This window comes from Phycodurus eques, chromosome 10, assembly GCF_024500275.1.
Source record: "Phycodurus eques isolate BA_2022a chromosome 10, UOR_Pequ_1.1, whole genome shotgun sequence".
NCBI lineage: Eukaryota > Metazoa > Chordata > Actinopteri > Syngnathiformes > Syngnathidae > Phycodurus > Phycodurus eques.
This window is the reverse complement of record NC_084534.1, coordinates 28042764-28064730: the sequence shown is the minus strand read 5'-3', so window position 1 is coordinate 28064730 and position 21967 is coordinate 28042764. Positions and strand designations below refer to the sequence as shown.

Here is a 21967-nt window from a genome sequence, read left to right as displayed (position 1 = left end):
AAATTGAATAAAAACAAAACAAAAACCCAACAACTAATAGAATCCAATAAAACATTTTAATCTTAAAAGTCTGTAAACTCAGCGTTACAGATGTGTTGCTGCCAGCCACGATTTCAGGAAATTTGCCATTTTGACATCGTTTAAAGTCGAATACTCCTAATGCGATTCCGAAAAGCTTGAATGTCAAATATGAGCTCATTCCGACATGCGCGCACGCCGGTGTTGGCTCGCATCCGGATCACGTCAGCCATTTACGAGCCGATAAATCAGCCAAACGCGTCTCGAGGCGCCGTCGGCTCCGACATAAAAGTCCCGTTGAGAGCTACAAACGACGCTCGAGGACACTTCCAAGACTCCACTCGTGCGGAGCGACATGCTTGAATTGGAGACGCTGCTACCTTGACTTCTCAATTTCCCCCATTGAAGTGAATAGAAAATGCCATTAAAATAATAATAATAATAATAATAATATGAATAATTTTTTTGTTACTGTACTTTGTGTGTGCGCGCGCGTGTCAATGGTGGCAGGGCGTATCCAGGCTTCGCCCGCACCGCCAGCAGCAGTAATGACGACGATGCCACGTGCGGCCGTCTTGCGCCGTGCGGAAAGACTCGCCGAAGATCAACTGGAGGAAGGACAAAAAAAAATAAATAAAAATAATAATAATAATCAAAAAAAATACACACAATTACAAAGTTCAAGAAAAGTAAATCAGATTCAGACAATACTGGTAAAAACATTATTAAAAACATTTTAAAATAAAATAACAAAATGAATAAATACACTAGAAAACAAATATGTGTTTAAATAATGACTTCAAATAAAAATAATTAAAATGTAATAAATCAATGAACTAATGAAATGAAATAAATTCCTACAAAATTAAATGAATCGATATAATACATCATTTACATCATCGCTTTGTAAATAAAGACAATTCCTTTGGGATACAAAATGAAACATAACTTACGTGATAAATAAATGGTTAAATTGTTGAAAATGTTAATCATTTAAATTTAAACAACAATACAATAGAAATAATGTAAAGATGTATATAAATACAACAATATAAATAACTTTATATATTTTGGAAAAATGCATTCAAATAAAATAAATCAATGCAAACACATTTTATTCATGAAAAATAGAAAGACTAATAAAGAAACAAATTATTGAAATCATAAAGATAATTATTAGAAATAAAATTGATGAATGAACCGAAACATGCAACGAATAACAGATGTTCATGGATTCGTTGCGACTGAGCAAGATTGTACAACTTATGACTTGCTTAACCCGAGTGATTGCAATTTTATAACTTGATTGCAATTTCATAGGAACCCGACTCGATTTGTTCGATTTTTGCCGCAGTCGCTCGAAACCGAAGACTCGAGACCGACGTGACGAGCCGGCGCCTTCTCCTCGCTCACCTCGTCGCAGCCGGCGCAGCGCGGCCTGACGCTCTGGCAATAATGTCGTCCGCACAGGAGCCTCCGATTGGACCAGAAGTAGACCAGGTCGGCCAATCCCTGGCCGCACTCGGCGCACGCGAAGCAGGCGGGATGCCACAGGGCGGCTCGGTAACCGGCGCGCTCGGCAAAAACCGCCGGGCTCTCAGCCGCGACGTCGCCGCCGCAACCCGAGCAGCGCTGAAACGCAACAAAGCGCTATCTCGAGTTTTTCAAGGCAGGTCTTTTAACCAATAAAAGCCGATGGATCGCGCGTCTTACGTATCGAGTGTTGTTCTCTGCGCCATTGGTGGACTCTTCGGCGGCGACGGCGTCGCGATCCGGGTGGCGGTCCGCGGCCTCCTCGTCGCCGTGGTTTTGCTCCCTGGCTTCCCTCTGATCGGCCGCCTCCCTCAGGGCCTCGCCGTCGCCGGGCAGCGCCACCTCTCCCACGCCCAGCGCCTCCATTTTGTAGCGCTTCACAAACAGCAGCATGGCGGAAACCTGCGACGGTAAATGAGCGATGAGCTCCAAACGCAGAAGGGTTTTGTCCAAACGTAACAGTCCCAATGCGTTTCAAAGCCCACAAGGGCCTCAAACAAAAGCGGCCGCGAGAAAGGGGTGACACCGGTCGTCACCGTTTCAACATTTCAAAGATGCAGATTCAACCAGGTAGGCTAACGGGCCGGCTCACCTCGTCATCGTTGGCCAGGCTCTGACACGTCACGGGGTCCTGGTCGTAGGCGGGGAGCTGGCCGAGGAGGCGCCTGCGACGGAGCGCCGCCCCCCCGGTCCCGGAGACGGGACGCTGACTCTCTGGGATCAGTTCCATGTACTGCTTGGCCTGGGAATTGGGGAAAGCAGATCATCATCATCAAAGATTTGTCTCCCCGGTGTGCTCAGAAAAGGGCCGTGGGCTGACAATCGAAAGTGTTGAACCTGTTCAATATGTACGAATCGCAAATCCTCGTGTGGGGTCTGCGCAAAATTGAAACAATGCACAAACTCGGATTGTTACGTGTTTGAGAATTCCAGATAAGCTAACAGTTAGCCTCGCTGCTGCTTCTACAAATATTCTTGCTTCTTTTTCGTATTTTTCCGGTCAGTCTTTGTACGACGACAGACTTTTTGACTTTCTTGTATTTATGACTTTATTCCCTTCATCTTGTATATTTTTCCCTTTCGAATGCTGAACGTGGCCAAATGCTCCTTTTTCCCCGAATGGATTTGCGTCAAGACAGATTTGACGTCATTTGGCAGCCACAACTTGAGGTTCCACAGGGATCCGTCGCAGGTCCCCTTATTTCAAAATTTACTACGCCCTATGAAATATTCTGTGTCGCCAAAACACTTGCTTCGCAAGACTCACGGTAAGAGTGCATTGTCGATATTACAAACGGTAGTATTTCCATGTAGCTATAGCTTTTTTTTTTTAATCCCCCATTTGGTGATTCGCCCACAGTGTGACTCCCTTTGTGGTCTATGAGGTTATCGGATGACAGCAGCGGAGTCGGGACTAATAGTCTAAAGTTGAGTTTGGAATGCTTGTTTCTCTCTCTCTCTCTCTCAATGAGTAACACATTTGCCCTCGACATGTTACACCGCAATAATTCTGGCCCCACACCACCTCAAACCCGAACCCCGCCCTCGTTCTCCGACAATCACGCTCGCCATCGCGATCGCAGGCTGTGAAACCCGAAACAGACGTGAGGCTTTTTAATGGGAAGCAGACAGTCGAACAGGGAGGGTGCTGGTCCATTCGTGCCCCGCCCCCCCCCCCAAGCCCCGCCCCCAAGTTGCTGCATTAAGCTCACACTGGGAGCGGAGGCTTGTTCACTTGAAATTGTCTGTGATGTTTTTGGAAACATGAAGGCTGTACGTTTTCTTTCTACAGTCTACCGACTCGAAATTGATATTTACACCCAAAAAAAAAGGCGCGTGAATGACTTTGAAAATTGTCTTTTTTCATCCAAAACCAAAATTGTATTTGATGTTTGTGAAAAAGCGGACACGCGAGTTTGGTTTGTTGGAAGACTAAATTGTTTTTAGTGTTACAAAAAAAAAAAAAAAAAAAAACACGTCTCCAAATGGTCTTTGATGTTTACAAAAATATGTATGTTAGGTCCATGAAAAGCAAACACTCTCTTCGAAAAAAAAAAAATGTTAGCTTGGTTTAAGACTATAAATTGTCTTAATTGATTGTGGTGGGGGGGGGGGCGCATACACTAGGTTCACTGAAGACCCAAACATTTTCTTTTTTTTGGGTGGAGGGGGCGCATACACTAAGTTCACTGAAGACCCAAACATTTTCTTTTTTTGGGGGGGGAGGCGCATACACTAGGTTCACTGAAGACCCAAACATTTTCTTTTTTTTGGGTGGAGGGGGCGCATACACTAAGTTCACTGAAGACCCAAACATTTTCTTTTTTTGGGGGGGGGGGGGCGCATACACTAGGTTCACTGAAGACCCAAACATTTTCTTTTTTTTGGGGGGGGGGGAGGCGCATACACTCGCTTCACTGAAGACCCAAACATTTTCTTTTTTTTTGGGTGGGGGGGCGCATACACTAGGTTCACTGAAGACCCAAACATTTTCTTTTTTTTGGGTGGGGGGGCGCATACACTAGGTTCACTGAAGACCCAAAAATTTTCTTTTTTTTGGGGGGGGGGGAGGCGCATACACTCGCTTCACTGAAGACCCAAACATTTTCTTTTTTTTTGGGTGGGGGGGGCGCATACACTAGGTTCACTGAAGACCCAAAAATTTTCTTTTTTTGGGGGGGGGGGAGGCGCATACACTCGCTTCACTGAAGACCCAAACATTTTCTTTTTTTTGGGTGGAGGGGGCGCATACACTAAGTTCACTGAAGACCCAAACATTTTCTTTTTTTGGGGGGGGGGGGGCGCATACACTAGGTTCACTGAAGACCCAAACATTTTCTTTTTTTTGGGGGGGGGAGGCGCATACACTCGCTTCACTGAAGACCCAAACATTTTCTTTTTTTTGGGTGGAGGGGGCGCATACACTAAGTTCACTGAAGACCCAAACATTTTCTTTTTTTGGGGGGGGGGGGGCGCATACACTCGCTTCACTGAAGACCCAAACATTTTCTTTTTTTTGGGTGGAGGGGGCGCATACACTAAGTTCACTGAAGACCCAAACATTTTCTTTTTTTGGGGGGGGGGGGGCGCATACACTAGGTTCACTGAAGACCCAAAAATTTTCTTTTTTTTGGGGGGGGGAGGCGCATACACTCGCTTCACTGAAGACCCAAACATTTTCTTTTTTTTGGGGGGGGGAGGCGCATACACTCGCTTCACTGAAGACCCAAACATTTTCTTTTTTTTGGGTGGAGGGGGCGCATACACTCGGTTCACTGAAGACCCAAACATTTTCTTTTTTTTGGGTGGGGGGGGCGCATACACTAGGTTCGCTGAAGACCCAAAAATTGTCTCTTTTTTTTTAAAAACAAGGGCGTGAGGGTCATTTAAGACTTTCAAGTTGTTGTTTTGAGAAACAACAATTACGCGTTATGTTCACTGAAGACGATATTGTCTTTGATGACGCAATTTGTGAAATTGTGTAACATTAGCTTTGAACGCTCGTTTTTTTTTTTTAGCGAAAAAAGGGACGTTAGGCCCGTTGAAGACTTGAGATTGTCGTCGTCGTCGACGAAAGCGTACACGTCAGGTTCGCGTAGGACCTCACCAGCTTCTGGTTGAGGCCGGCGGGCGCCCAGTCGTAGGTGGTGGTGCTGAAGGTGGGGTCCTTGCGCGACACCACCGGATCGGTCACGATCATGCGGTTCCTCTTGTACAGGCGGAGGCCGCCGCCCCCTTTCACCTTGGCCGTCAAGCGGGCGCAGGGCGAGTCGGCCAGCAGGCGTCCCATTCGCCGGTCGTCATCGCCGTGGTTACCGGGCGCGTGCTCCGCCGTGCTGCAGCCGCACGCCACGCACGCTTTCCTAAAAGCAATGTCGACGCCGGGATTACGGTCGCTGGCAACTCCCATCTTGTTCATCTGTGCTCCCCAGATCAATCGCAATTGTTTTTTTTTTTTAGCTCCCCTTTTTATTCCTTCAGCCCGTCAACGGTGTTTCACATTATGTGTTAACATGAAGCTAGCACACCTCCGTTACATGAAATTATATTCATGGTTTGGTTGAACACTTGGGTTTTGGAAATATACAATATTTAATGGTCTATGTTGTATTCTCGATTTGTATGTATGCAAGTCGTTTCAAGAATGTTTGCATTTGGTTCCTCTATATTGTGGACGAACGTATCCCCCTTGATAAACGGGGGGGATTCGCCGATGGCTAAAGCGCGACGTCACCTCCAAGAATGCGGCTGCAAACCCGGGCAGCCGTCCTTACAAACGAGACACACAGCTGGATCCGATGCACTCGCCTCTGCCGACATCTGGGGGGGGGGGGGACACACACACAAAAAAACAAAACAAAACAAAACAAAAAAACAATAAATTACTCGTGGCGCTCAATTCGGATTGATTTTAACGAGCCTATTTGAACGATGCCGCTTAACAAAACAGCAGCAAGGAATTAGTATGATTTATTTGATGGACGGAATTACTTGAATCGCTGGTCAAATCCGATGTTTGCGCTGTCACTTGTTGCTAGGCGGGAGTTCTCGAGGCTTGTTTTACTCGAAACAAATAGTCTTTGATGTTTCAGTTGAACTGGAAACGTCTTCGTATCCAAGTGACAAGGGCAGGGGGAGTTGACAGTTTGATTTTACTTTTAGAATATGTTGCAGGTCAATAAAAAAAAAAAAAAAAAAACGAGCTGGCGGCCGCATACGGTCGACCCGAGGCCGACTTTGGTGGATTTAAATCTTCTGGCTGTAGTTGCCGTTTGCCTGTCAGCGGGTATTACCGAGGCGTCCGTTCTGACGCAACACTGGCACTCGGGTTCATCCCAGGGGAGCCGGGCGGGCTTTAGGTCAGGGCTCGGGGGGGGAAGTGTCATGTTGATTCAGGAATAGGAACATAAGCACGTAAACGCGCTAAAAGCGTTTGTGGTGTTTTGGCCGTGTGGCATTTTAAGGGCACCGACGCCACTCGTGTCACGAGTGTGACTTGAAATTCTGCTACCGGACGACGGCGACCTCACCGCTACGCTACCGCCTACGTTTTCTCAAAATTGTCTTTGATGTTGACAAAAACATTCGCGTCAGTTCTTCGGAAAACGTTCAATTGTCTTTGATGTCGACAAACAACAAGTACGTTGCACGTCCGTTGTAGGATCATTCTTTACACATTGAGTGAAGGCTCAAAATTCAATTTGGTTCAAACTCGTCTTTGACGTCTACGAACACAAGTACGTTAGGTCAGTTGAACTTCAATTGTCTTTGGTTCTCGGTTCGCCGAAGTGGCTTCGATGTTTACGAAAACAAGTACGTCGGGTATGTCGAAGGCGTCCGATTGTATTTTCCTCCCCGACGGAGTTATTTCAAGCTGCTGAGAATCGGGAGGATCGGCAGCCAACCCAGAAACGCGACGGGGGGACGGCGTCTAAATTTAGAAAGCGCGATAAGAAGAGTTTGGCTCGGCCCCGTCATTCCAAACACGCGGACTATGTGACGGAAACGAGCAGGAAATGCTAACGAGACGAGAAGCCGAAGGTCGCCGAGTCGCACGCCGACTTGCGGTTAAGGCCGTTGGTCTCTTCGTGCTTCTGAGACCAGGCCGCAGCCGTGACCGGCGAACGTTTGCCTTGAATCATTTCCCACAAATCTAGCCGCCCACAAGGAAAACTTGAAATTGCCTTGGATGTTTTGAAAACGAGTACACTTTGAAGACTTCTTTCAAAAAAAGTCTTCGGCGCTCGCGACAATATACACACGGTACGTTCGGTCCATCGAACGCCAGGAAATGTGAGACGTTTCCCAAAACAAGGACGTTAGGGCCATCGGAATGTCTTTGACGTTTGTGAAAACAAGTACACGTTCATTGAAGACCGTAAATTGCCTTTCATGCTTCCGAAAACTGTTGGCGATGACTGTTGGTACGTGTTGCGTTCACGTGCGGGACGTGTGCCTTTGAAGGGGGCGTGGCCCGGTGAATGACGACATCAGCCGTTCTGGTTCATTTGTTTGGCAGCGGGCGAGGACCTGGGCTCCGTTCAAAGTGTCACTTCATATTTGTGGAGCTATAAAAGTATGGAAAGCACATCTGGCTCAGTGGAGGCTAAATTTGTCATCGTTACGTATCCAGCCCCCCCCCCCCCCCCAACAAGCCTGACCGTGTGCATGTGCGTTATTGCGGGTGTCTTGGATACAACGCGGTGTTGGGGGCAGTTTAAGCCCCTGGCAGGTGCCGGCGATCCATCAGGTGATCACGGACGAACGTCGCCATTGGCGTGCACTCGTCCCTCCGATGCTGGTAAGTTAGTATATTGCTGCTGTTTATTTGGTTCTCAAATGCTTAAATAGGATACTTTTTTTTTTTTTTTTTTTTTTTGAAACTATATAAAGTACAATGCTGCTGACTATTCTTGGTGCTGCTCACATTCACATCTGGATTATATTTATTACCTCTTTATTATACACTGCTCACAAAAGGTTCGGGATATTGGGTTTTGGGCTTAAAGGCAGGAACCTGCAGGAAATGCACTTTGACCTTCACGGGTCATCTCAATTTGACCTCGTGTCAACCTTTGAACGCACGTGTTGTACTGCAGCGGCGGTTTCTGGCATACGCGCGATCTGCGGCCAACTGTTGAATGTTTCAGTACTTTTTGCACAACTTGCCGTGTTCTCTCACAAGGAGCCGAATATGAACATTCCCGGGGACGTCCAATCTATTGCCTCTCTGTGACTCTTCCACTCTTCCAAATTCGGCGGCCGCTTTCGTCTGAGAACAATCCAGTCGCGAGCGGCCACTGAGCTTGCAAGGGGATGTCGTGAGCAGGTTGCAACAGAGAGACTGGAAAAGTCCTTGGAAATTGTCACGAATCAAATGGTAGAGCATGACTGAGATGGGGTTGTTTGGTTTATTTATTTTTTATTTTATTTTTTATTTTTTTGGAAGCCATGCTGATTCTGATATTTGGCAGAATAAAATTCCGATAACCGATTCATCGGCCGATTAATTAAAAAAAAAAATATATATATATATATATATATATATAATGCATAAAACAACTTCTATTTTGGTCCCTTCATGTACAGTTGCCTCGTACTGCTGCCCTTGCCTGATGGTGTGAATATTTTTCAACTTGTATTCTATTGTTTAAAAAAAAAAAAAAAAAAAAAAAAAAAAAAGTTTGGTCCTACCTTCTCGGCCGCATCCATGCTGGCGTCTCGTCTGGTCTCCTGACCCGCACTGAGTCTTGCAATTCCTGGCTCGTCAGGCCCGCTTCCTGTCCACCCCGCCCGCCGTCACCCTCGCTCCCCCCCACCCCTCCGTTCTCCCTCCCTCTCCTCCTCTGAAAGCGAGTGGGCAGGTCTCCTCACCTCCTGTGTTCCAGCCCGCCTGGTGCTCCAGGAATGCGTTTCCTAGCGACTCACAATGCGCGCTGGGCTCGCAAACCGTCGCTCCCCGCAGAAAGACGGCTGGCGCCCGGCCAGCCAATAAGAGGGAACCTGGGTGCGCGCGCGCGCGCGTGTGTGTGTGTGTGGGGGGGGGGGGGGGGGGGGCGAAAACAGCTCACCAATGGAAACGTTGGCGAGTCCTCCTCCTCCTCCTCCTCCTCCTTCCAGCGACGCGTTGTGTTGCGTCGACTCACCTTCTCTCCGTTTGTGCGACCTCAACATTAGGTACACGTCCACTATCCGGGAAGTCGGTGTCGCCCACTCAATCGGTGCACTTCTGAAGACAAAACATACATTAACAATAACAACTGTGCGCAAAAAGTGTAACGCATCCTAAAAGACAAACTGGGAGACTTAGTGGAATGATTTGCTCAGCGCAAACAGCTCCGACCAATAATATGACGTGCATGTGCTGTGGTTGACCACACGCTGCGGCAAAGACGCACTGCGCGCGCACACGTGCACACAAACATACACTCGCGAGCACACGCAGTCTCTCTCTCACACACACGCACACAACCACACGAACCTGCTCAAACACACAGACAAACACTTACAAAAAACGTGAACACACACACACGCGCACAAATGCACACACAAAGATGGACACATTGACATACACAGACACACGCACACACACACACGCACACACACGCAGCGAGGTTACACAGACTAAGCTACTCATGGACACACACACGCACACAAAACACACAAAAGCTAAAACAAAGCGTGTCAGCGCTGACTACTGCACTACATCGTCCAATGTCTTCAATAATACTTCATGACAACTGGGGTGGGGGCTCTGACCGATGATGTCACTTCCTGTTAAGGTTTCATCAAGGCAACAACGTGACGACCAAGTGTGGAGGATTTTTATTTTTTTTTTCTTCCAATGTGTGCAAAAAAAAGTAAATCATTAGAGCCAGTTCAATAGATCATTTGAAATAATACATTGTGCGTTATTTCAGAATATTAAATGATATTTTCTATGTAATGAGTTTTATTTAATAGAATTTTAAATGTTGATTTCATTATCTTTTAACTATTAAATGGTATTTTTGTTGAATTAATGACACTTATTTAATGCGTATTTCTCATGGCATTTTCTAATTTAAAATTTAAAGACTCACAGTATATGATTGCCTTTTTATCCAGAGAACAGTAAAGCTGCCACTCAATAAGCCCTAAAATAGAAAAAAAATTCAATAAAGAATAATTCTATTAAATTAAAATTTGAAGAAATGAATCAGAATTTAAAGTCATTACATTTTGAAATCAGGCAAGCAAACGATTCATGGGCTCAATATTCAACATTTAAATATTTTAATACAGCCAATATGACCTCACAAATCATATCGCGTGTTGATTTGATCACATTTCATCAATGTGTAGAAAGGGAAACAACGTAAAATTTCCTTCCTGCAAATTATATCGACAGAAAAAAAAGGCTCCTTTAACTCTAGCACCACCTTCAGGTCACATTTAAAATAGCTTCAATTGTTTTTTGTTGTTGTTTTTTTTAAATTGTGACTGTACAACTTCAATCAACAGGTTTAGCATGCCGAATGTGTAATTAACAGTGATTAATTGACACGATCGACTATGCTAATTAGTTCTTTGTTCTTTTTTCTTTACAGAACCCTACTACAGTGCAAACTGTAAAGTCCAACAATCAAAGTCAAGGAATTCACAAGTTTCCGGGACCAAAAAAAAAAAAAAAAAAACTCCCCCGAAACTAAGGAGCATTAAAACCACCATGATGTCACACAAGACCTCAGTTCGGTGAGCAACAAAGGATTAACTAAGCAGGTGTTTTTCAGGGATTTGTATTTGAGACACTTATTACAAAATAAATTCAGCAACGAGAAGATGACGACACATAGGAAGTCACAGGACATAAACGAAGTCAGTAAGTTGAGCGACCAGGGTCCAAGTCTGTCACTCAGTTTCGGTGTCTGTACCGGATTTCAGGCTCTGTGAACCTTCGATAAGAAGAAGGTGAGGGGGAAAAGGAAGACACACGGCAAGTTAGGTGAAACCACAGGAGCGGCGAAGAAGATACACAGGAAGCCAGGCGATGTCAAAGCAGTGATGAAGACGACACGCGGGAAGCTACCGCAGCGCAGACGCCAGGAAGTCGCGTGCCGTCGTCAAGGCAGTCACCGTGACCGTACGCAAAGTATCGTCCGGTGCACGGCACAGACAACCGGCCTGTTTTTGTTCCGATGTTGCCTCTTCGCGACCAAGCACGCCAGACAATCTCATACGATGAGCCCGGACGATTGCACTTCGGTCTGACGTGTGTTAAGAGCGGAGTCGTCCCGATTTTAGGGTCCAAAACAGGTCGGGGCTGGCAATCTGAAATAAGCGACGTGGTCAATATTTCCAACCGAAAGTCTTCGAGTGCGCGTTTTGCGAGATCACGTGCGATCACGCGATATTTCCACATCGGCAGGGCAGCAGAATCTTGATGTGTGCCGTGTTGTAGTACGTTGAGATTATCGGAGCACACAACACGACCGAAACTGTTCAATGCCAGATTGTTTTCGTCATGTGTGGGGTCTGTCACGGATAAATACCCTTTTAAGATTGGAAAAGTCCTTAAGTGTGTACCAAGCCTTCCTTATGTGCCATCGAATCGGCGGCGAAGACACACAGAAAGTTCTAGTGTAAAAGACACACGGGAAGTTATGACATGGAAACATGAAGACTTCAGCATCACCGTTCGTGCGTACGCTTCCTCGCTCGTTATCAAAGTTAAAGGCGACTGTTTTACGATTAACAGCGGGTGACTTCCTGTTTACACTTGTATGTTCAAATGTTACCCACAGAGCAAATCATTTCTGTGAAAGTTGAACAAATGGGAGATGACTGCGTTGGACTTCAGAGGTTCCAGTGTAGCGGTTACTCTGCTGCCCTCCAGTGGCCAATTTGAGCATTGCTCAGTGGAGATGAAGTGTGGTCCTCATGCAGCTCCTTCCTGCCACCTCCATCACTTGACATCAGCCTTGGCCAATCATTGAAGGTGCAGTCAAGCAGAGCTTAAGTCGTCGTCGTCCTCGCCCTCCCCCCTCCCCCCCCAAAAGGTTTGGGTGGTCTTTCCTCCAACGACTTTGGACTCTCTGGGACAGTTTGGCTGTTTAGTGGAGTTCACAGAAGAAGAAGCCGGCTGGGTTTTAGGGTCTACATGATGATACGCGGTTCCGGAACCGACTCGCTGATGGACTTGTGCGGCAGGACGTTGGCGCCGTTCAGGTAGAGCTCGTCGTTGACCAGCACGTCCTCGCCCAGGACCGTCACGTTCTCCATGCGGACCTGACCGAGAGAGGACGGGGAGCGCCACATCGGGTTCGCAAATAAGTCTCGAGTCTTAAGCTGCAAGCAAGTAACAAGTTACTGACTTTTACTTGGAAAAAAGTCTCTCTACTTTTCTTCAAAAAAAGACTTTCCAAAACTTCATTGAAAATACATCTCTCAAAAAACTGAACACAGAGAGATATTTTTCTTGGAATGTACGTATTTTGTATAAAATCACATTTTTCAAGAAAACTTTTTTTTTTTTTTCCCATGAAAACATATTTTCCAAATAAAACCTTGATTTTGAGAAAAAGGTCATGCTTTTTTCCAGCAAAATATAAGCACTCTAAAAAAATGGTTTTGAGAATTTTTCTTTTTCCCAAAATTAGTTTTAAGGTATTTTTTTTTTTTTTTTTTAAAGAAAAACCTCATATTTGCTAAAGAACAATTTATTCTGAGAGAAAATGCTTCTTTTTGCAAAATACAACTTTTCTCTCCCCCCCCCCCCCCCAAAAAAATGGTCTTGATTTTTATTTATTTATAACAATTTCTCTAAAGTAAAATTTTTGAAAGTCAGTTTTTCAAGAAAAATATTTCTAAAAATGAAAATTACAACCTTCTCAAAATGTAGGTTTTTTTTTGTTTTTTAGCCATCTTTTTATTGGGTTTAAATCAAAATGTATCCAAGAAAAATCTCGAAAAAAAGTCCCATTTGTTCAAGAAAAACTTTTTAAAAAAGAAAAATCAGACTTCTAAAAACTATCGGACTCTTGAAAAAAAAAATATCCCCCCCCCACCCCCCAGAAGATGCTTGAATTTGACTGTTTTTCATCATATATTTTCAGGAATATTTGTCGTGGAAAGAAATTCCAGGAAAAGCGTCACATTTTCAAAACAAAACCAAAGACACTATCTTGACAAGACAGAATTTCAAATGTAAACAGGCAAGACTAGTTGATTCATATAGTTCAAGTCTAAGTCAAGACGAGTGTTGATAAGTTTTCGTCAGTCAAGTACAATCGGCGACTTCAGTGTTAACGGGACACTTCACTTACCCACTGGCCCACGGAGGAGCTCCAGCCCACGATGCAGCTCTCCAACCAGGAGTGCGAGCGTACTCGGGCCCCCTTCAGAACCGTGCAGCGCTTGACCCGCACGCCGTCCTCCACCACCACGCCGGCGCCGATGGTCACGTTGGGCCCGATGGTGCAGTTCTCGCCGATCCGGGCCGTCGGGTCCTACGGTGCGGAAAGCGAGGACGCGTGAGGATCACGTATGATTTGATCGAGGACGTGACAGATGACTGACTCACCACCAGAACGTTGCCGAGAAAACCGGGCCCGGTGCGCAGCTTCTCAGGGGCCTGTTGCCGTAGCGACTGCAGGTACATGCACATTCCCGTGAGGAAGTCCTTGGGCTGACCGATGTCCATCCAGAAACCTGCACACAGGTTGCCATGGAAATAATGAGACCAAATTTTTGTTTTCTGAACCGCAGGGCCATCCTCATGTTCATCACTGATTCAACACAACCTGAGACTTGTGGAGCATTCCAAGACCTAGACAGATCCCAGTTTTGAGTCTAAAGACCTATACTACAGTCAGAAACCTGATTTTGGAATGTGCCTATTTGCTAGGTGTAAGGAACAAGAGGCAGACCCTTGGACTGAAGTCAGAGACCAAGACAAAGTCTGTGGCAAAGGCTTTGAATAAAGTGAGGGGCTTGGACTTGAGTCAGATATATAGACAAGAGTCAAAGACCTAGGCCCAAGTCAAAGACCTGGGCGAGTATATTATTAAAAAAAAAAAAAAAAAACCATGGACTGAGGTCATATCCCTGAGCACTGACCAGCGTCTTTGACTCTGGTCCAGATACTTTACTCTGGTAAAGTCTCTAGTCTAGGTCTTACTCTAGTCTGAGTCTTTTACAAATGTCTCAGTTTTGTGAAACTGGTCCAGGACTTTAACTCCAGTCCAAGTATCAGTCTCAGGTCTACGTCTTTTACTATAGTCCATGTGTCTGAATGTCATCCAGATCTTTTCTTCTGGTATCACTCTCCGATGTAGGACTTTCAGTCTGGTCTGAATCTTTTAAACGGCTCCCAGTTTAGGAACCGCTTCCAGGACTTTACCTGGTCCAGGACTTTGACTCCAGTCCAAGTATCAGTCTGTAGTTAAGGTCTTTTACCAGTGGCGGGCGGTGAGTTTCGGACCTGGGCCTTCAGTGATGTCATGTCGCAAAATAACGCTATTTAACCATTATTACTAAAGCCAGAAACACCATTATCTTCCAATACATCAATTCTAAACAACTCCAAACCTCCATAGAAGTTGTCGTGCATACATTTAAATATAAAGCAGTTCAAAAATCAATATTTATCTAATCACGTGACAAAAACAACCATTTTAAATCAAATACTTTGTACTCACCGGAGCCGCTGATACAGACGCAGCAGACCTCCTTTCTTTTCTCCTGCCTGTCTGTGTAAGCTAGCTGTCTGTCCTGCTCATGCATGCTGCTCTGAAAGTGCCCGGAAAATCATTTTACAGATTGAAACAAGCCGGACAGCAACTATGTTGCTCTGACCTAGCCTCACGAAGTCGAGTTTTTCTTGAAAAGTGCCTTTGAAAAAGACATTTGAATCATGTCCGGCATCGCCCTCCTCTGTCAAGCCACAGATTTGTGCACATTCAGCTAAAGGCAATCAGAGGGGTAAACATAGCAGATTTAAGATGAACCAATCAGAGGACGGAAACATGCCAACGTCTCGCGAAAATTTGACATGGTCAAAAAAAGAAACGACCGTTTCAACGCTGTGCGTCTTCGCCGCCTGCACTCGATGTTCTGAAGGCCTTGGGCAGATTACAATTACATGGCAACACACAGACGCTGACATCTGATTGGACATTTTTTTTTTTTTTTTTTTTTTTTAAATCTACATATTTTACTGTACTTGACTGGAAAAGCTGGGCAGCCAAGACACACGCTATGAAATGAAGGCAAAAGACTGTTGGAAATAAATGAATATGCAAACCCCAATTCCAATGAGGTTGGAAATAAACACGGAATAGTGTATGCACGACAAGGACAAGATATTTAAAGTTCAAATTGATGAACATGATTGTTGTCGTTTTTTGCAAATATTCTCTCATTTTGAATATGATTGCGATACCTTTCAAGAAAGATGGAACAGGGGGCAACAGAAGACGGGGAAAGTTGAGGAACGCTTAAAAAAATAAAAAATAAATAAAACATTCCACAGGTGTACAGGTTGATTGGAAATGGGTGAGTGTCGAGATTAGGTAGAAAAGGAGCATCCCCGAAATGCTCAGTTGTTCACAATCAAAGAGATTTGCATGAGCAAATAGTCCAACAGTTTCAAAGCATCATTTCTGAACATACAATTGCAAGAAACCGAGGGATCTCGTCATCTACGCTCCATAATGTCATCAAAACATTCCGAGAATCTGGAGCAATCGCTGCACGTGAGCGGCAAGGCCGGATGCCAACACTGAATGCCGGTGACCTTCGATCGCTCAGGCGCTACTGCGTTAAAAACCGGCGCCATTGTGTAAAGGACTGCACGTGTGCTCAGAAAACCATTGTCAGTTAGCACAGTGCGTCGCTACAGCTACAAATGCAAGTTAAAACTCTACCATGCAACGTGAAAACTATGTAGCAACAACAGCAGAGAAATGCTACCAGCTTCTTTGGGCCCGAGCTCATCTGAGATGGACTGACGCAAAGTGGAAAAGTTTGCTGTGGTCTGACAAGTGCACATTTCGAGTTGTTTTTGGAAATCGTAGATGTGGAAGGCTTCCAAGGCCCTCACTGTACACCACTGTCTTTTACTCCAGTCGGAGTCTTGGACTCAGGTCCAGGGTCCTCATGTACAAAAGGCGCATACGCACAAAAATGCGCCGTACCTTCTTTTTCCACGGCAAAGTTCAGATGTATCAAGAGTGAAACGACCATGGAAACTAGTCACTTCTTTTTGAGTTCTGGATATTTTTGTGCTTACGTTTTCTGGATTTGAGCGTATGCCATGTTTCAGTAGGAAATCTTCCCAACTCTTTGTACATGAGGCCCCTGGTGTCTGAATTTGATCCAGATTTTTGCCTCCGGCCATTAGTCTCTAATCTTGCTCCTCTACTCCTGTTCAAGTCTTTGACTCATGTCCAGGTGTCAGAACCTGGTCTGGATCTTTAATTACAGGGAAAGTGATGTGATTCTGCAAGTCTTGGATCTTGACTAAGGATGTAGAGCTACAAGTAGGTTCTCGTAAAATCTAGGAAAGGGGTGGTGGTGATCTAGAGTAGCACAGATAAAAGAACATGCCAGCTAAATACATTTGGTTCTGATCCAGTGCAAACCTCTGGTCTCATTATTGGGCACGAGTGCTTGGTGTCAAGGGCTTCAGGTGGGACTAAAATAAATAAATGAATAAACTTACGTCTGGTGGAACTGTGAGCTGAGGAGACCAGAGAGACCATGAATACAACGTACCAAATACACTATTCACAAAAAGTTTGGGATATTGGGCTTTAGGGGGAAATTTCATGAGGAACCCGAAATGCACTTGAACTACTGCAGGGAAACTTAATTGGACCTTCCCTAAACTTCGCTGTTCAATCTTTCAGTGCTTTTTGCACAACTTGCTTCAACTTCTCTTTCAAGAAGCTGAACAGCAAAATTCACATCAAAGTCTGTTACTTGTGGTTTTCCGCTATTCACGGTAGGGGCTCAGTCCCTGACTATACTCTGCTAGGCTAGTCAAGGTTACCCTGTAACTCCATGGCGTACAGCTGTCCCTCTTCAGCCATGACAGGGAAAATCTCTTTCTCTATGGACGTCGGTCTCAACTGCACACAGACAAAAAGCAACCCGTTACAGTGTATTAAAAAACAGAAAGTCTACATTCACGTCGGTTCGGGGTTTTCCCGACCTGGATCCTGTCAAGCATGCTGGAATTGAAGATGTACATGCCCGCGTTGATCTTGTTGGACACAAACACCTGCGGCTTCTCCACAAAGTGATGAATCCTGCCGCTCTCCGCCTCGAACACCACCACGCCGTACTTGGAGGGCTCCTCCACGCGAGTCACCTTCACACAAATGTCAGTGAGGAGCCATCTTACATCAAATCATAACCATAGTGAACCATTTTATCCTGAAGTTCCTGAACCACACGCTACAGGTGACAATCTGCGATAGAGAGACAAATTGCAAACACATTTGATCTCTGTCAAAGTAATAGTGTTTTTGCTTTGGCCTGAGCACAAAAACAGGGAACAGGGGAAAACAGGGAAATCAGCAAGTAGGCGAATTTGCAAATGACCAAGAGCGAATATGCGAGGATACGCTGTATAACATCTATAAAATGACTTTCTCGCTCACCACAATGGTGCCCTCCTTGCCATGGTCGCAGTGAAACTTCAGCATATCTTGGAAGGGAAAGTCACAAATGACGTCCGAGTTGAGTACGAAGAAGGGCTCGTTGTCAATGTCCAGCAGCTTACGGGCCAGCGCCAGAGGACCCGCTAGTTCCCAAGGTGAAGTACACGTGTTCAATTTCATTCTGATCAATAAATGGATCAGCTTGTTTAAAAAAAAAAAAAAAAAAAAAAACAACAACAACAAAACTATACATTTTCAACAGCTGTCCAAGTACTTTTGGCCATTCCAAATGGAAAGTGTTCCTCAAGGCTCAATCCCATGCCCCTGATAATTATTAATTTTCCCAAGTTATTAGAAAGTCTGTCTCACAATTCTGAGGTTTTGGGTTTGAATCTAGGCTTCAGCCTTTATTTGTGGCGTTTGCATGTTCCCTCCTTGTGCTTGCGAGGGTTTTCTGCAGGTACTCGCTTCCTCCCACGCTATGCATGTTAGCTTCATTAAAGGTGTGAATGTGAGTGTGAATGTTTGTTTGTTCATATGTGCCCTGTGATTGGCCAGCGGCTAAGCCAGGGTGTAACATTCCTCTTACCCAAAATGAGCTGGGATAGGCTCCAGTGCTATAGAAAACGGATGGATCAATTTCCCTATCGTCGATCAAGGAAATGTTGCCATTTCTCAAAATGATGCTATGTTCAAGGACATGCGGCAGTGTCCTTTTTCTCAGAGCCTGCTTGTGCACACTCACCAGTTCCGAGAGGCTCCTTCTCGTGTGAGAGCGAGATACGAATTCCAAGCTGGGAAGAACAAAGAAACATTGACCTTTAGGCTCAGCAATAGATGCCTTAATAGATGCCTCCCCCATCTGAAGTTGAGTAAATAAACGCCCTGTGCCACTAATTGCAGAAATGGGGCAAGTAAATATAAGAGAAAGCTGAAGAGCTCAAAGGTTGAACATATTGGGGGGGGAAAAAAAAAAAAACAGTCGAGTTGGCATTTTTGTCACCACAAACAAGACTTTTTCATTACTAACCAAAACAGCAGGACCTTCCAAAGCATGTGTACAGTCTTACCGATGAATTTTAGCCTGGAATCTTAACGCATGTTGTAAAAAGGTATTAAAGATGAGCGTACATAGAGATGGCATCCTGAGCGTTCCAAAAGACTCATCAATGGTTTTGTTTTTTTTTTTGTCCATGTTTATGCCACGTACACTATTTCAAAATGTTTTAGATATTTTATTGCATCTATTCATGGGACAACATTGGAAGAAATGACACTTTGCTACGATGTAGTCAGTGGTCAGCTTGAATAACAGTGAAAAGTTACTGTCCCATCAAAAGAACTCGACTCACAGCCATTAAGTGTCTCAACCGCTGGGAACAAAAGTGAATACACCTCCAAGTGAAAATGTCCAAACAGGGCACAATTTGCCGTTAGTGTTGCAAGCTCTCAGGTGTGAACGGCGAGCAGGGATGTTACATTTTGTGTTATTGCCCTCACCTCCTCTCATACTCATAAAAATGATTGTAGATCATAGCTCATTTTTGTAAGATACTGTAGCTACGTTTCGCTGTAATAATATAATTATTTTGTTTGAAACTACTCCTTACATTGACAAAAAGTAGATGCCTCCCCCCGTCTGAAGTTGAGTAAACAGACTCCCTCTGCCACTATTTGCGGAAATAGAGCGCGAGCAAATACACGAGAAAGTTGAGGACTCAAAGGTTGTACACGTTGACCAGACAATTCGCCTTTTTCGGCTCCAGAAACGAGACTTCCGTTTTTCCATTGCTAACCAAAAACAGAAGCACCTACCGAAGCATTTAAAGCATCTCTCAAGATGACAAATTGCGTCTTAGCGCTTGCCTACAAAGTATAAAGATGCCGTCTTTAAGCGACAATTAGCAATCCAGTGGACAAAATGGTGCCTTCACAATGTTCTTTATTAGTTCCTCTTTAGCTGATATTTTACTGTATTTTTCCATAACAAGGTTTTTTTTTGGGGGGGGATTTGGAACATACCGCTGGCGTTGTTGAATATGAGTGTGTGGTCGCAGTGTGTTGGACGTACTCTCTGCTCCTGGATTCTCATTTCTCGCTCCAGCAGCTCAGACATGTAGCTCACCGCCAAGACCACGTGCTTCACCCCGGCCTGGGCGGACGGAGAAACGCACAAACGCAACGTTAAATGCTGTGCGCCGGTGACACCGAGCCCGTGTCGTGTCCTACCTTAACCAAGGCCTCCACCTGGTGCAGCAGGATGGGCTTGTTGCAGAACTCCACGAGCGGCTTGGGCACGCTCAAAGTGAGCGGTCGCAGGCGGGTGCCGTAGCCGCCCACTAGGATCAAAGCCTTCATTTCGGCCGACGTCTTCAGCTACCGTTACCGCGGCAACCGGGGCTCATCAATGACCACTCTGCTGGCGACCTGTCCCACGAGTCTCTCTTCTTCTTCTTTGTGTTTTTCTGTCATTTTTGAACATTAAAATAATCAAAACCCCATGAAACAGGAAGAGGAATTGTTAATTATTGTGATGTAGGAAAGTAGGGAAAACGTAGGCACAAATAAAATCCAAGGCTTCCTCCCCCAAAAAAATCCTCGACAAATAAACTCTCATGAATTGATACAATCGATTAATCGTCCAACGTTGAGTATTTTAGACTTTTACGACAGTTAAAATGTAGAAAAAGAGCAATGCATGACACTGATTCCTCTCCACGACCGTAATCATCATATTATTCTAATTTGGTTACTTATAATACAACAGTTTAACTTTTTTTTTTTTTTTTTTTTTTACACATTTAGTACAGTAAAGAATGTACAAAAAGAGCAGTGTGTGACATTTGAACTTGGCGAACACAACAATGCTTTCCTTGTTTTCCACACGATTAACACCCGCGAGTGTAACTATCCTATTTTGTACAGAAGTGTGCTTCCCTCGAGCAACTATAAATGAACACGTTTAAATCCGGACTCCAGCTGTTCATTTAAAGAACCCCCATTGACTGAAGGGCGCTCGTGTTAGCTTACAGGAGCTAACTAGCACCCTTCTCGTTGCGGTAGAGTGATTCTATTCGTCCTCGCACTGCTAAAATTGGGTAAAGTGTTCAAAAGGCCTCTTTAGACTCACATTTAGGGAGACATGCACAGTAGCTTGAACTCCGCGAGTGACACGTAAGAACGTTCAAATCCCCACTCGTTGTTTGCCTTCCGGATTCTCCACTCCACCTCAATTTCGATAAACTCACAACTGGTTTATCCTGTTTTGGATTTCAAACTAAAGGTGAACGGTGGACAAACTTGACACTTCACTCAAATTACGAGTTGAAAGCGAAAGAACAACGAATGACCTAATTGCTAAAGACAATGAACAACTAATTGTGTACCGATTCCTCATTTTGATGTTTACAGGGTTCATATTTTTAAATATTCTACAGTGATATTATTGAACTTCCGGTCAACTTGGTTGAATATATTGGACATAAGAACGCGCTATCGATTGCAGGGTGTCAACCGCTTTGGCAAGAATCGTTAATTTTGCTCGCAAATAACGTCAAAAATGAAATGGGTCGATACGAAACATTTAGGTGGACTAAAATAGAGTTAAAGAGCCAACATGCGGTATGAATTATAATTGAATCTACCTTTTCTCCTCCCACCCCTCTCAACTTGTCCGAGCAGACTCCGCCTCTCCACCACTTTCGACCAATGGGATCAAACAGCGCGGCAACGTACCCACGTGACTTATCAACGCCTCGGGACACAGACAGAAACGCAAATTTACTGTCCAATGAAAAATGCAATATACATTTTTGATATTCTTGGAGTCCAATATATATATATATATATTGAAACTGACATACATTTTATACACACAAACACAAACACACAGTCTATTCACGTTTAGTAGTACAACTCTAGTAGCACTAAAGTACACTCTACATGTGAAAGAGACACCGCAAAGAAGCCACCTCAAGCTTATGGGGTGGCGGCTAAATAATAATAATAATAAAAGACAGATGCAGCATAATGTAGAACACACATACAATTAATACTCTACAAAACAGGCCTGATCCGAGTCCCATAAATATTTTGTCGCTACTGGACGAGCTACTGTTTGTAATCTTTTTTGATACAGTTCATTCCTAAAATAATTACAAAATCCTTTTCTATATAAAACTTGGAATTGAAATGTACATACCGGTAATTTCTATAGTTTCTTTGATTAATTTTCTTTACAAATAGAAACAACACAAGTTCGTTGAGAAGAT

The 21967-nt window shown here is 44.5% G+C and overlaps 2 protein-coding genes across 5 annotated transcripts; both read right to left on the bottom strand.

The window, feature by feature from the left end:
- Positions 1-37: 37 nt before the first annotated feature.
- lmcd1 (LIM and cysteine-rich domains 1) lies at positions 38-8860 on the bottom strand. 3 transcript variants are annotated; one of them, XM_061687137.1, is made up of 7 exons: positions 8746-8860; positions 5786-5871; positions 5159-5414; positions 2144-2293; positions 1732-1953; positions 1432-1668; positions 38-626 (listed from the first exon to the last, which is right to left on the bottom strand). In XM_061687137.1, exons 1-7 carry the CDS (start codon positions 8761-8763, stop codon positions 516-518), a joined length of 1080 nt encoding a protein of 359 aa, XP_061543121.1. In that variant the 5' UTR covers positions 8764-8860; the 3' UTR covers positions 38-515. The 3 variants fall into 3 exon arrangements, with proteins under 3 accessions (XP_061543121.1, XP_061543122.1, XP_061543123.1); XM_061687138.1 differs by having other exon boundaries at positions 1432-1650; positions 8746-8858; XM_061687139.1 differs by lacking the exon at positions 8746-8860 and adding an exon at positions 6043-6243.
- A 1449-nt stretch (positions 8861-10309) lies between these two features.
- On the bottom strand, positions 10310-20928 carry gmppb (GDP-mannose pyrophosphorylase B). Of its 2 annotated transcripts, XR_009769298.1 has the most exons (11): positions 20827-20928; positions 19926-20161; positions 19768-19848; positions 18442-18490; positions 17697-17839; positions 17246-17404; positions 17084-17162; positions 13613-13740; positions 13356-13538; positions 11833-12318; positions 10310-10985 (listed from the first exon to the last, which is right to left on the bottom strand). XR_009769298.1 is itself a non-coding variant. In XM_061687135.1 (10 exons), the coding sequence occupies exons 2-10, from the start codon at positions 20052-20054 to the stop codon at positions 12187-12189; spliced, it is 1083 nt and encodes a 360-aa protein (XP_061543119.1). In that variant the 5' UTR covers positions 20055-20161; positions 20827-20928; the 3' UTR covers positions 10310-12186. The 2 variants fall into 2 exon arrangements, 1 of the variants encoding a protein (XP_061543119.1); XM_061687135.1 differs by having other exon boundaries at positions 10310-12318.
- Between the last annotated feature and the right edge of the window lie 1039 nt (positions 20929-21967).